This window comes from Bubalus kerabau, chromosome 18, assembly GCF_029407905.1.
Source record: "Bubalus kerabau isolate K-KA32 ecotype Philippines breed swamp buffalo chromosome 18, PCC_UOA_SB_1v2, whole genome shotgun sequence".
NCBI classification, from domain to species: Eukaryota; Metazoa; Chordata; class Mammalia; order Artiodactyla; family Bovidae; genus Bubalus; species Bubalus kerabau.
In genome coordinates this window covers 72,105,080-72,118,182 of record NC_073641.1, presented here as the reverse complement: position 1 = coordinate 72,118,182, position 13,103 = coordinate 72,105,080, and the positions used below count along the sequence as shown (strand labels likewise).

Sequence of the window (13,103 nt, the reverse complement as noted above, 5' to 3'; positions counted from 1 at the left end):
AGGCCTGTCTCCCACAGATTCACTACCAGCGGCTTTCCCTGATCACCAGGGAACAGGCCAAGAGGGCCTTGCCTGCAGCCCACGGCCCACCTGCGGCGCACCCTTCTGTCTGGCTCTGACACCCTTGTGCTGGGCAGGCAGGGCCAGCAGGGGCAAGCCCCTGAGAACATCCTCTGCTTCTGCTTAAAGATCTGAAGTCAGCAGAAAGTTTACATTGTAACTCGTTTGTGCCACTCTCTCCTTGCAAGGGGCTTTATCTTCTTTCAAAGCCCAGCAGCCTTAAGTAAGCCCCTTTCACTGCAAGAGGCCCAGCCCCACCAGAGGTTAAGCCAACGCCTTTCTCATCAGGGCTTGGGATCCCCCAACCCCTGCCACAGACAGCCCCCCACCCCCACCCCCAGGAAGCTGGGCCTTTCAGGAACTCCTGTTTACATCTGGGCCCATTACCAACTAAGGCGTTATTATTGGAGGGGCTGAGGATCACTAATCATTTTAAAACAAATTGCTTTTCCACTGCCCGAGAGTCAGAAAGAATAAACCTGGAGCAGCCAGGGCCTCCTGTCTAAATAAACCAGCACATGGGACCTGGCTCTGCCCAGGGGTCCGTTGGGCCCTAAATTCCACCACTCCTCCCACCCTTCCACCCACCCAGCCCTCCCTTCCTCCAGGCCTTGGCGGGTTGGTCCAGGCCCCTTCCACCATCTCCCCATCCTGGATGTGTATGGACCACCGCCCTGTTCCCTCCTGGAGTGGGATGGCTGGAAGCTGAGGCCAAAGTCATGTCCTGGGCACAGCTGACCCAGAACAACAGGCCCATCCGAGGATTCCCAAAGGGTACAAAGCACCTCCAGGGGTCCAACCCTCACTCGCCCCCAGCCCCAGAGCCTCCTCCGCAGGGCCAGGCCTCCTGCACGTCCTGCCTTTCTTAAGGACCCTCTCCAGCCCAGCGGGAAGCTCCGGACTCCACTTCTGTGGTCCCACCTCTGCGCTGCCAGCTCTGAGAGGCCAAGCCAAGGTCGCCAGGACCCCCCAGAGGAGGGCCCCAGTCGGGTCTGGCAGGCACAAGTTCCCAAAGTGAAGGGTTGGAGGTTCAAGGGTTCAAGCACCCCCCCACCCCTTGACTCTGGAGCTTGTCCTGAGGGACTGTAGCTGGTGGCCACCCAGGCGACCTGGCACGCCCGAGGGCGCCCCTATCCGAACCCCTAACTCCGCTGTGTCCCCGCGGGCACCTCAGCACCTCCAGGCAGCCCTCCAACCAGTTCTTAAAAAGAAGCCTGTGGAGGTAAGTCAGCTCGCCTGGTCGGGCCTGTAAAACCCCGACCTCTCCTGGTAAGTGCTCTGAGAAGAGATGTCTCAGGCCCCTCGCCAGTGGGAAGTCGCGCCCAGACCAAGCGGCTCGCTCTAGAACCGTCAGGCCTCTGACTCGCTGTCCCGGAGGTGCGGCGGGTGGGGGGCGGGTCACCGCCCGGCAGGACGGGCGGAGAGAGTGCTCCCGGCGGCCCAGCGAGTGTCATCCCGACTGGGCTCCCAGCGCCGCGCAGCAGCGCCGTGCGCGCCGCAGACTCGCAGAGGCAGAGCGAAAGGGGCGGACAGAGGCTGGCGGCAGCTCCTCCCTCGCAGGCGTGGGAAGGGCGCCCGAGCCTCCGCCGATCGTCCCGAGCTCCAAGGCAGAGCTTTCGGTTTGCGGCGGCCCCGGGTGTGCACTAGGCGCCCCTTCCGCGCGCTCACCGGCGCTCCCGAGGGGCAGGGCGGGTGGCACCCAGAGCCGGCGGCGAGGGCTCCCGGAGCAGGCCTGGAGGGCTTGGGGGCGCGGAGAGGGACCGGGAGGAGGGGCGGCCGGCGAAGCCGAGCTAGGGGCGCGCGTCGTCGGGGGAGCCCGGGATGGGGCCTCCCCTGGGACCCGGCGGGAGTCTCGCGTCCCGGCAGGCTGCTGGATGGCCCGGGCCCTGGCTGCGGCCTCCTAAGGAGGCCTCGAAGGGTGACCCAAGCCCGCTCCCCTCGAGGGGCTGGGGCCCGGAAATGGCGGGAGGCCTTAAGCAGGCCGCGCGCCCCGCACTTCCCAGTGCCCGGGCAAGTCTCCGTGCTCCCGGGACCTGCGGCTCGGCTTGCCCTCTTCGGTCCTGGTCGCTGCCTTTCGGTGCCTCCATGTGACCAAGGAGCGCACACGCGGTGGCGCTGCGCCGGAGGCCGGCGGGACAGAAATGAGTCTGGGGGTGTCCGCTGAGGGCCGACCTCAACCCCGGAAGGCCCCCCCGGGGGCTGGAGGCAAAGGAGGAGACAGTTCCCTGAAGAAATGATTGTAGTAGTTGTGCAGGAGCCAAACGTGGGCTCGAACCAAACTTGGGGTGACGGACGTTAAAGAACTTCGGGTTGCCCGGCCGCTTCCAGCGTGCGCGCGCCTCCTTCGGGGCCGCAGGCGCCCATGGCCCTCCTCGCACGCGCTCCGGGGCGGCCTCCTGGGCTGACACTGCCTCCCCGGAGGACATCCATCTGCCGCCCCGATCTTCCCCGGACACCTACTTGTCCCTATCTGACCTGCCAGCTCACCTCCCAACTTTTAGGGTCGAGGACGCTGCCCCCGCCCTCGGGCCGGAGGTGGATGAGAGAGCCGGACGCAAGCGGAACCCGCGCCCGCGCCGGGCGAACACGCGGCACCCTTCCCACCCCCGGGCCAGGCGGCCTCGCTGTGCTGGTGCGAACAGGGCCTGAAAACCGGCGTTCTCTCCCAAGCTCACCCTTCCCGCGTTAGAAGATGTCGGGGGTTAAAATGTTCGCTCTGCCCTTTCTCTTGATCTTGGAGGGCAAAAGCGGGAACTGCTGGCACCTTTATGGGCCTTAGACCTGTAGCAGCGAGCAATCCCAGCCCCAATAACTTTGATCAGCCTTATTAATTCCAGCTGCGCTCTATTTGTTTGTCATTTTTCCCTTTTCTTGCGCAATCATTATTTATGGCAGAGGAAAAGGAAAAAAAATATGTGCCTGAAGTAGAATGGAGGCAGAGAGGGGGTTTCTGACAAGGAGAGCAGTGAATGTGTTTTCCCTAAAGGTCAGCAACAGGAGGGGCGTGGTTTGATCATCTCCCCTCTGAATCATTCCTCAAGAGCATTAACTTAATTATGCGACCAGAGAAATGAAAAAAAAAAGTCTTTAAAATAACCAAAGGTAATTATAACCTTGTGTTGTTGACACTAATGGTTAATAATTGATCAGGACTTACACACAATCAATTGCCAATTTATCTCCCCCACAAAACCCTGAGTGAAGTCCTGTTACTCCGCTCCTTCCCCTGGTCACTGCCTACCAAGCTCCACCGCTGCGGCCACTGGAGGCAGCCCCAAGCTTCCCACTTGCTTCTCTAAGAGCCTTCCATTTAATTTGTTTTCAGTTTCATCCAGAACAGACTAACATGGGGACGCCTTTTAAAAGGCCTTTCCTTATTATCGTGGAGCCACCCTTAAACAAACAAAGACCATTCTTCCTCTTTCCTTTTACCTGGGATTGCAAAAGAATGGTCCTTGGGTTTCCTAAGCCATCCTATTTGCATTATATTACCAGGAGAGTCCTCCTTCCTAACATCTTCAGTTTTTATCTTTCTTAGAAAGAGCGTGAACATGCTGCCCTCAGTAGAGGGAACAGAAGCCCGTCCTCTGCCTGGAGGGTGGAGGGTGAGGTGCCAGCTAAAACAACGTCCCTCTGTTTGAGGGAGACACAGGTGAAAGAGCAGAGTAGGGCGTGCAGAAGGGGGTATATTTGCTCCCCAAACCCAGGGTGGGATGCTTTCTCTCTCACTTGCCAAGGCCTGATGTCCAAGTGCACAGCATCAAACACCGGCTTGTTGGCCTTGCAGCCCAAGGGCAGGGGAGGGCTGGCGTGTGCTGTCATGGCCAATAGAAAGTAATTTCCAGCAACTGGAAAATTATATTGTCATAGATTACTTGTCCTTATAATAAGCCTTTAAAATATCTGTAGGGATTTGTCACTTACATAAAGGTTTGCAAATACATCAAAGGGACATGTCCCCTTTGCGATTTGTAGAAATTCAAATGCTGTTAATCATAATATCCACATATGACAGGCTGTTGTGTATTGTTCCCGACTGCCTCTTGAGTTAACACATTTTTTTAAGTGTTTACAATGTTGTTTTTAAAAAGCAGTGTAAAAACACATATTTAAAAGGTCTATTTATGTCCTTAATTTGGGGGTTAAAATGAATGCTTTCCTTGGGATTGTCAATGCACTGGGGAACTAAAGGAAAATTATATGGTGGGTGATCATTGGAGACTGTTACTTGAAGGAACTTTATAATAATCCAGTGTATTATTTACACTTGAAAGAGATGCTCTGACTTCACAGATAAATGGCTTTGGATGATTTTGGCAAACGGTTGATTGTTTACTTCGACTTGAGCAGAGAAAGTTTAGGGCATATTTTCTGTCCGCGTTTAAGAAACAAAAGATCGAATTGACTCTTAGCCTCTTTGATAATATCTCGATGCGGTGTGAGATGACCGCAAAACGAGCAGCGGCCCGCACGGGCCAGGCCCGCAGGTGTCGGCTGAACACGCGCGGGGCGGGCCTCGCGGGGACCGGCTGCTCGCCGCCTCCTGGACCAGCTCGGTGGCGGCGCGAGCTGCGCGGAGCCCCTGTCCTTTCCCCTGCGCCAGCCCCGCCGCCTGGCCGCAGACAAAGGTGGATGAAGTTCTTTTCAAGTTTCAAAGGCAGTTGCGCAGCAGCTTTGCAGAAACAATAACTCTTTTATTGGGAACAAATGTTGACATTTGACGGGCGCGGGAGGCAGCGGCCGCCGGGCCAGCGCCCCGCTTGCTCTCGGCCCGGCCCCCGGGTCCCACCTGAGATTAAAGCGCGAATTCCGATAAGTCGGCTCTAACGCGCCCCGGGCGGCGCAGGGCAGAGGCCGGCGGGCCGGGCCGCACGGGCTCCATCCTGCGGCCCCGCGGCCCCGCGCTCGCCGCCGCCCGCCTCCCTCTCCCAGGCCTCCGCTAACATCTGCGAAAGTCTCCGTGGGCCGGGACGTAATGTTTGATTAGCTGAATTTTAAAGCAGAAGAGAGAAATCAGACACAGTAACCCTCTTCCCTGAGAAGAGCCTCTGTTTCTCCCTCATCCTTCCTGAAGAGCTGCAGCGGAGGAACCGTAAACTGCATTCTACGTTTCCTTAAAAAAGATCCCTCTAAACACCTGCAGGTTTTCTGTGCTTAGCATACATTTTTAAAAAAATCAAGTTTTCCCGAAAGAAATTCAGGTCAGGTGGCAGGGTGGGTAAGTTATGGAAATCTTTGATAATTTGTTGGGCATATAAACATCAAAGAGGATTCGTTAGTGTGAGCTAATCTCCTGAGCTGCTCGGAGTTTGCACCAATTGAAAGGTGCAGATTGTCCCTGAGAAGGAGGTCTGGGGTGTGTGTGTGTGTGTGTGTGTGTGTGGTGTGTGTGTGGGCGCACGCGCGTGCACGCCTGTGTGTGCCGCGAAGGGATCATGTATCCAGGTAAAACAATCTTCTGTTCCAAAGGGAGGCAGTTTTCATCCAGGCTTCAGTTTCTGAACATATGCAGGGAGATCAGTTTTTACTTGGTTTCCTCGTTCTCCCTGCTTCCTTAAGAGCCCGAGGCTGTCACTATGTATCTTCATCAGGGAGCATGGTCTTTCAGTGCCTATTTGTTAAATATTGTTAACTTTCATACTTTTCACCCAAGTCTTCAAATTAGAATATCACATATAGGAAATACTGCTGTCACGAGGGTTGGATTCTCTGCTGATTTAGGAAATATGGCTAATGTTAATAAAAGCAAAACCGCTTAACATCTTCAGACTGCAATGTCAAATGCTATCTGGAGGGAAAATCATTATCCTCCCGGTAATTCCACAAAGGTTCCATCTGAAACAAAAACAGGCAAAGGAGCTCCTGGCTCCCTTTTATGTGCACAGACTCAAATCTGTTTTCCTCCAGACGGCTGCCACAGAGCAACCAGGCTTCCCACGTGAAAAATCTTCCCTGTCGCCAAGAGATAGCTCCATTCCAAACATGTCCAGGTCTCCTACTAGGGGAGGCAGGAAGGAGGAAAACAGTTCTCTACCCGCAAAGATTCGCTTTCTGCTAACCTCTGATCGCTTATCTACTCCAAGCCAACAGAATGCCTGAAAAGGAACAGAAAACCGAAGCCTTGGTCTGCGCCTTCCTGGGCAGTCAGACCCCATAACAGGCAAGGCTCTGTGACCAGTTCACAGCCCCCCAGCTTTGCCTCAAGTAGCTAAGATTACTTTCGAATACCCTTTCTAACAAGACCCCAGCAAGAGGCCACTAATTTCCACGGCACAAAAAGCCACTGGAGAGAGATTCGTTTGTCAATATCAACTGGTCCAGCAATTTCCCATCCTCAGACACATTGGCCTATCAGAGCCGGCAGATGTTTAGACAAGATTTTATAAATTGTTCAATATCAGCCCATAATGAACCCCAACTGACCATTCCAAAGCAGCTAAAAGCATCCGGGCCGACCCCCGCTGGGATCCAATAATGCTCTCAGGCTGCAACATTATTAATCATGGAATAAAATAGATGAACCTCTTGAAAAATAAGTGTATGATTGATTAAAGGGCAATCTAAGAAGCTATTATTCTTGTTTTATAACCGTAAGTTATATTCACTCAATTTATCTTTGGAGAGGAAATAAACGATTGTTCATTTCTTTTCTGAAATTATATTATATGGGTATCCATATAATTTTGCTGAAAATTAAAGTGACAGTTTTGCTGCTTTTATGATACTAATCAAAGGGAATATGTTCCTTGACTACAAATTGTAGACTTGTCCTAGAATTAGGTAGTGAGTCACACAATAACGAGGCAATAGTCTAGGGTTCTTTAAACTTTTCTTTCCCCCCAGGGTAAGGCTAAGAGCCACTGAAAGGAAAATAAATCTCTCCTCCCCAGATTTTCGCCTTGTGTTAAACATGAGTTATATGAAAAGGAGAGTTAAGAAGTCCTTCAATAAATCTGAATAATCTACGCCAATCTGGATAATTCAAATAAACAATAAACAATTATTTCACTCAATAATTTATGGTGGGGGCATCATTTATACCCCATATTATCCACATTATCCACTCACAATACTCTAGTTACTGAGGAGGCTCAGTAAGCCCAGAAATAAATGTCCAATGGATCCTAATGAATGGGGTATCAGATCACTTTATTTTGCCAAGTTTTTAAAATGTACACTAACAATCCATTTGCATATTCAGAACACAAAATCCAGATTTTTTTACAATGCATGTGTATATAAATAATGTAAAACCATGCGTATCTCCCTACAGTGTACTGCTCCTGCCTCTGCCTTCTTGCAGGAGCAGACGGGAGGGATTATTTTACACATTTTCATTAAAAAGCCTGAGGTCAGATCACCTGGGGGGAGGGGCTGCTGTCCCCAGGGCTCCCTACCCAAAGCCTCTTCCAGGACAAATGAGCCCCAAACACCACGCTGTTGTAGACTAGTTTGTTTTTATTTACAATTTAAGATATAAATTAGTAAAGAATTCTTGTTAAACAACCAACAAAGATTGTATAACCAGCAATGTTCAAATAAAAACCAGGCAGAATTTATTTACAAAAGGTTTAGATTCCATTGCAATACAACTTGCATAAATTACTAGAAGCTTTATATCATTATAAAAATAAATATCAAATTTGTTTCCACTTCTTAAGTACTCAAGTTCTATAATCACGTTTTATTTCTACTGTGTACATCTTTTACAAATAAATTTTACAGTAAATCCTATCACACCTATAGAATATATACCGTGGCAATGAAGTGATCAATTCAAGATATCCTGAGAAAAAAGATTGTTTTCAAAAGTCACACATACATTGGGGAAGCTATACTATGCCAACAAATTCACGTATGTCCAACAAAAGTCTGCTCCGATAGAGTCTGTGGGTTGGCAGTGCCCTGTGGATCCTTCCTGTTTACAGTGGCACAAGACGCAGTCGGGATTTAGAGGTCATTTTATATATATATATATCTGTATATTTATGAACTTGGGAGGAGAGAATGGCCTGCTGACTTTTTTTTTTTCCAAAGCAATTGTGACACCTACCTGTGGACCAAGGAAAAAACCAAGTCATCCCCCAAATCCTTCAGCCCCCACCAGTATCAATCACCACATTCTAAAAAGGGTCCATCTCAAAAGGTTTCGCTTCTTGCCCACCTTCAAGATCTGTGATGAGTAATTCTGCCTACTTGTAAAGCAGTTTTCTTTTTGAGACACTCCTGTCAGCCAGGCAAACTGCTGGTACTATCTACTCCATCTGGACACGGGGACAGGCCTGATAAAAGACTAGTATTTCTGTGTCTCTCCAGCCTGACTGCAAATGTCATCTAAAAATGGGTCTGATACCCCCAGTTTCGGGAACACTAGCTCATGAAAGCAAGTGCCTTTGAAGTGTAGTTTTTTAAGGTTCCAAACTGCATACAAATACCCAGATTTTAAGAATCTGTTTTTCCAAAGAGAAAACAGCAGCAGTGGTGGAATAAACACATTCCAGTTGAAGGAGTGACTTTTCTTTTTAAGCAGAACTTGAGCACAAAAAAAAAGAAGAAGAAGAAGAAGAGCTCTCAAAAAGAGCATAATCCTCTCCCACTTAAAGAAAAAAAAAAGAGAGAGAGAGAGAGAGAAGTAAGGCTCTGTCCTCAGACCCCATGGCAAGAAGCAAGAAATACACATTAAGCGAATTTGCTGGGCAACTGGTGGAAGGTTCCGCAAGGGGTGTGGGGAGGGGGGACCCCAGGGAGCCCACTTACTTGCATTGCTGTCTCGGCCCTTCTATAGGTAGGGCTGGACGCCCCCACCAACCACGGTGCAGCCCTCGCTGGCATCTGTCAGGGGAGGGGGCAGTTAGTCAGGACCCGACCCCAGAGCCATCTGCCTCGCGACAGCCTCGCGGCCACCAGCCCCGCGCCGCCCAACAACGCCGTGCCCTTCCCCCTGAACCCCCAAGCAGTCTGGGGGACCCGGCTGCCCCCCCTCACCCGCCCCCTGAGGCACTCGTCCGTCACATTTCCGCATTTTCTGCCCCCTTGACCTCCTTTTATAGGTCTGATCGGCTCAAGCCTCCATTAGGAGCAACAGAGGCGAGGCAAAGAAAGGGAGGGAGAAAACGGACTCTGGTTTTCTGTTCTGAAGATTTAAAAACCGGAGACCCCTGGGAGGAAGCAGAAGGCTTTATCTCCTTGCAGCCGAAGGCAGAAGAGGAGATTGAGCTGAGACCAGGAACCGACAGAAAGCGCCGAGGCTGACGCTCAGGACGCCGGAGGGAAGCTACATTTGGCGTCGATTTGTATTTGTCAAACCGAAAACAGTCAGGACGATACCAACAACAGGAATAATAACAAATCAAATGAAAAGTCAGTAATAAGGGGGTCAGTCCTGTCTCAGTCTCGAGGCAGGATCGCCTGGCCCCCCACCCTGTTTCTGACTTCACCAGCTCCGCCCCCCCTCCTTCATTTCTAACTTAGGAGTGCAAAGCCATCCGCTTCCCATTCCCGGTTCAGGGACAGGGCTTCCCCGGCCAGACCTACAGGTGCCCGGTTCCCTTTCCCAGCTCCTAGGGGTGTCGCCCGCCGGGACCCACCGCCCCCCTCCGCCCCCGGGGCCCCGCGGGCCGCCTACCTTTCTTCGGCTCGTAGCCGCCGCCCGGGGGCCGGTAGTGGGGCTCCGGGAGCGGGTGCGCGCCCACCTTGCCCGCGTCGCTGGCGGCCTTTGGCGCGGCGTGCAGCGCCTCTCCGGGAGCCGCGGCCGCCGAGTTGTACCGCAGCAGCCCCTGGCCCTGCAGCGCCGCGTTCAAGTTCCCGTAGTTTGTGTAGCTGCCGTAGAAGGGCGATGTGTAGTAGAGGTGGCGGCCGAGGAGCGGTGACGCGGGGTAGGGCGAGCCGCCCGGCGGCGCCCCGCTCGAGGCGGGCGCGGCGGCGGCGGGCAGCCCGGGCGGCGCGCAGCCCGGGCCCAGGCTCGGCTGCTTGAGGTCCGACGTGGCGATCTCGGCCAGAGACCACAGCTTGGGCTTGCTGGCGGCCGGCGGCGCGCCTGGCGACGTCCGGCTGCCCAGGGGCGTCTTGCCGCCCCCGCCCCCGCGGGGCGCGGCCTCGGGAGGGGGGCTCAGCAGCGGCGGCGCCTCCACGCCGGTGAGCGGCGACGAGGTCACGGGCTTGGGCGGCGCCAGGTCCCGCTCGCCGTCCTCGTCGTCGTCGTCGTCCTCGTCCTCCAGGTCGTCGTACTTCTCCTTGCACTCCGAGCCCGACTCGCACAGGGGGTCCCCGGCGCGGCAGGGCAGCTTCTCTCCGTCTGACTCGGCGGAGCAGGAGTGGTCGGTGAGCGAGTCCACGTGCAGGCTGATCCCTGCAGAAGCGCGGGGTGGGGGGCACGGTCTGTGGCACTCCGGGCCCCGCTGCCCACCGCTCCCCGCCCCCGCCATCCCTCACCCCGACCCCACCCGAGCCGCGTGCTCCAGGCAGCCTGACCTCCCCGCTCTCGAGCTCCAAGCGGCGCTCTCACGGGGCCCCAGAGGCGCCAGGCGGCGGAGCCTGGAGTGCCGGGGGCCGGGGGCCGGGGAGGGGGGCGGGCGGCCTCCTCTCCGGCCTCAGCTCGGCGACCCGCCTGGGAAGAAGGAGGCTCCGCGCCCCTGCGCCGCCTCGGCCGCGCTCACCTTCGTCCTCAGCCGATGTCTCGGTGCCCTCGTGCGCCTTGTCCGCACTCTCCTCCTTGCCCCTCGCCGCGTCGCCCTCGTCCTCGTCCTCGTCCTCACTTTTGTTTCTGGGCGCCCACGTCATCTTGTTCTCCTTCTTGAGGCGCCGGCGCGCGTTGGCGAACCAGGTGGAGACCTGCGTGAGGGTCATCTTGGTGATGATGGCGAGCATGATCTTCTCGCCTTTGGTGGGGTAGGGGTTCTTGCGGTGCTCGTTGAGCCAGGCCTTGAGCGTGGCCGTGGCGTCCCGCGTGGCGTTCTTGCGGTAGGCCGGGTCGTTGAGCTGGTACGGGTAGGCCGCGCTGCCGTAAGGGTGGTAGCTGATGGCGCCCGTCATCCCGGTCGTGTGTGCATCGTAGGGCGCGCCCTGCAACCGACAAGAGCCCGGTGAGCGTTCGTCCGAGGGCCGGACAGGTGTCAGAGCCCCGGCGACCCCTCCGCCCTCCCGCGGCCGCCTTTCCCAGGGTGCTTCCCCGAGCTGGGGCTGCGCCTTCCCGCAGCAACAGATCCGGAGGACGCAGCGGGTCGTTTAACGCCAGCTGTGGATCTCGGAAAGCGCTGCAGTTTTATTCCCAAATTTTCCAACGATTTCATTTTACTAAAAATGACACATCTGGCCCCAAATGCCCCTGAGCCGCCGGTACGGGCATGCACAAACAGGCCCGCACACACGGGCCCGCAGGTAGCTTCTTGATATCTAAATTTCTCCTGGTGTAAAGAGTCGCCGCCTCCTCCTAGTCGCCTTCCCCTCCCTTAAATGGTTAAAAAAACACCCCAGAGCCCCCGCTCCGCTATTCACCACTCTAAAGCTCGGCAAATCCAATTTGCAACTCGAAGCCAGTCACCGTTTCGAATTCTTCAAATACGCGGCAATTAGCATTTTAATTCAACCCTCAACGTTTAAATTCGAGACTTCTACAGCCAGCGCCGAGGCCCCGGCTACCCCGTCTCTGCTCTGGAATTCCGCCGAGGGCGGGAGGTGGCCACCAGGGCTCCCCCCCCCACCCCCCCGTCCGGGCCTCCAGCGTCTAAAACACGCTTTGCCAGCCCCTGGGCCTGGCCGGGCAGCGGAGCAGGAGGAGCGCGGGCCGGCCCGGGGGCCCGGAACGCAGGGGCTGCTCTCGGCGCGCGGGGACCGAGGCGGCACTTAGCGGGCCGCACGCCGGCCGACATGTTTTTCTAAAGCACGGGCCTGTGGGGCAGATGAAGGCGAAGATCTGGGCGGCCCGGCCGGGCCCCAGAGCCGCGGCCGAGGCTCCGCTGATTTCTCCAGCCCCGTGACCCCCAAGCCCCGCGAGAAAGTGCCCAGCGCCTGGCGATCGCCCCGGAGGCCCAGGGGCGCCGACCCTTGCTGCCCGCCCCGGAAGAAGCGAGCCCCGGCCCGCTCAAGACTCCTCGCCCAGCTTCGGCGCCTGAAAGAGGGCCACCCAGGCCAGATCCTGTCCCGACCCCAGTGGGGTCGCACTTCTCGGGCTCGCGGGGAGATGACCTCGGCAGCCGAGGGGAAGGGCGCGCGGAGCCCCGCGCTACGGCCGTCGCCGGCCGACCGCCCTGCCTCTCGTCCCCGCCGGCCGCGCCACGGCCCCAACTCCGCGACTTCGGAGCCGCCTCCCACACCACGTTCCCCGCGACCCTCAGCTCGCCGATCACAGACCAGGGTCTCTGCGCCCGGCATCTCGCGACCCCGCCCGCCAGCCCGCACTCGGTTACCATGTAGGACGGGAAGCCGGCGGCGGCGGCGGCGTCGGCGGAGTACTGCAGCGGGCTGCCGAAGCCGGTGGCCGCTTGCGCGGTGAAGGCCGCGGAGCCGGGGTAGGGGCTGAACGCCGAGCCCGACGCCGACCGCGCCAGCTCCTCGCTGCGCGGCGCCGCCAGCGCCGACGCGCCGTACGCCGGACACGAATAGAGCGCCAGCGAGCCGGGCGCCTGGTACAGGTAGCCCTGCGGGTAGGACATGGTGGGCGCGGGGCGCGGGGGCCCGCGTCACGCCGAGCAGCGGGCAGGGCGCGCGGCGCCCTCCATCCACGCCCGGCCGGGGCGCGAGGCGGCGGCGGCGGGCGCGGGGACCGCCAGCCCAGGCAGGCCGGCCCGCGCACTAGCCCGGGCGGCCCCGCGGGCCGGGGGAGCGGCGGGGCGGCGGCGGCGGCGTTGGCGGCGGCGGCAGCTCGGAGCCGGTGGGCGCAGCCGCGCGCCAGGCCGGCGGTCGGGGTTTGGGGGAGTCTGGAGTCGGGAGTGAGGAGTTGAGGAAGGAGCGCTCGAGTTTCCGAGGGACATTGGAACGCGGAGCTGTCCGTCACGGGCTCATCTGCATATTCGGGCGCCCGCCCCCTCCCCTGCTCCGCCGGCTCC

General features: G+C 56.9%; 1 protein-coding gene across 1 annotated transcript; it reads right to left on the bottom strand.

Annotated features, from left to right (window-relative positions):
• Window positions 1-7,208: 7,208 nt before the first annotated feature.
• On the bottom strand, window positions 7,209-12,710 carry IRX2 (iroquois homeobox 2). The gene is made up of 5 exons (XM_055554673.1): window positions 12,465-12,710; window positions 10,716-11,121; window positions 9,686-10,408; window positions 8,818-8,892; window positions 7,209-8,113 (listed from the first exon to the last, which is right to left on the bottom strand). Exons 1-4 carry the CDS (start codon window positions 12,708-12,710, stop codon window positions 8,840-8,842), a joined length of 1,428 nt encoding a protein of 475 aa, XP_055410648.1. The 3' UTR covers window positions 7,209-8,113; window positions 8,818-8,839.
• Between the last annotated feature and the right edge of the window lie 393 nt (window positions 12,711-13,103).

Coding starts and splice junctions, on each gene's coding strand:
- IRX2 (XM_055554673.1), bottom strand. CDS start 12,710: ATGTCCTACCCGCAGGGCTACCTGTACCAGGCGCCCGGCTCGCTGGCG. Junction 11,122..12,464: donor CCGGCTTCCCGTCCTACATG/GTAACCGAGTGC, acceptor TGTCGGTTGCAG/GGCGCGCCCTACGATGCACA. Junction 10,409..10,715: donor GACATCGGCTGAGGACGAAG/GTGAGCGCGGCC, acceptor GCGCTTCTGCAG/GGATCAGCCTGCACGTGGAC.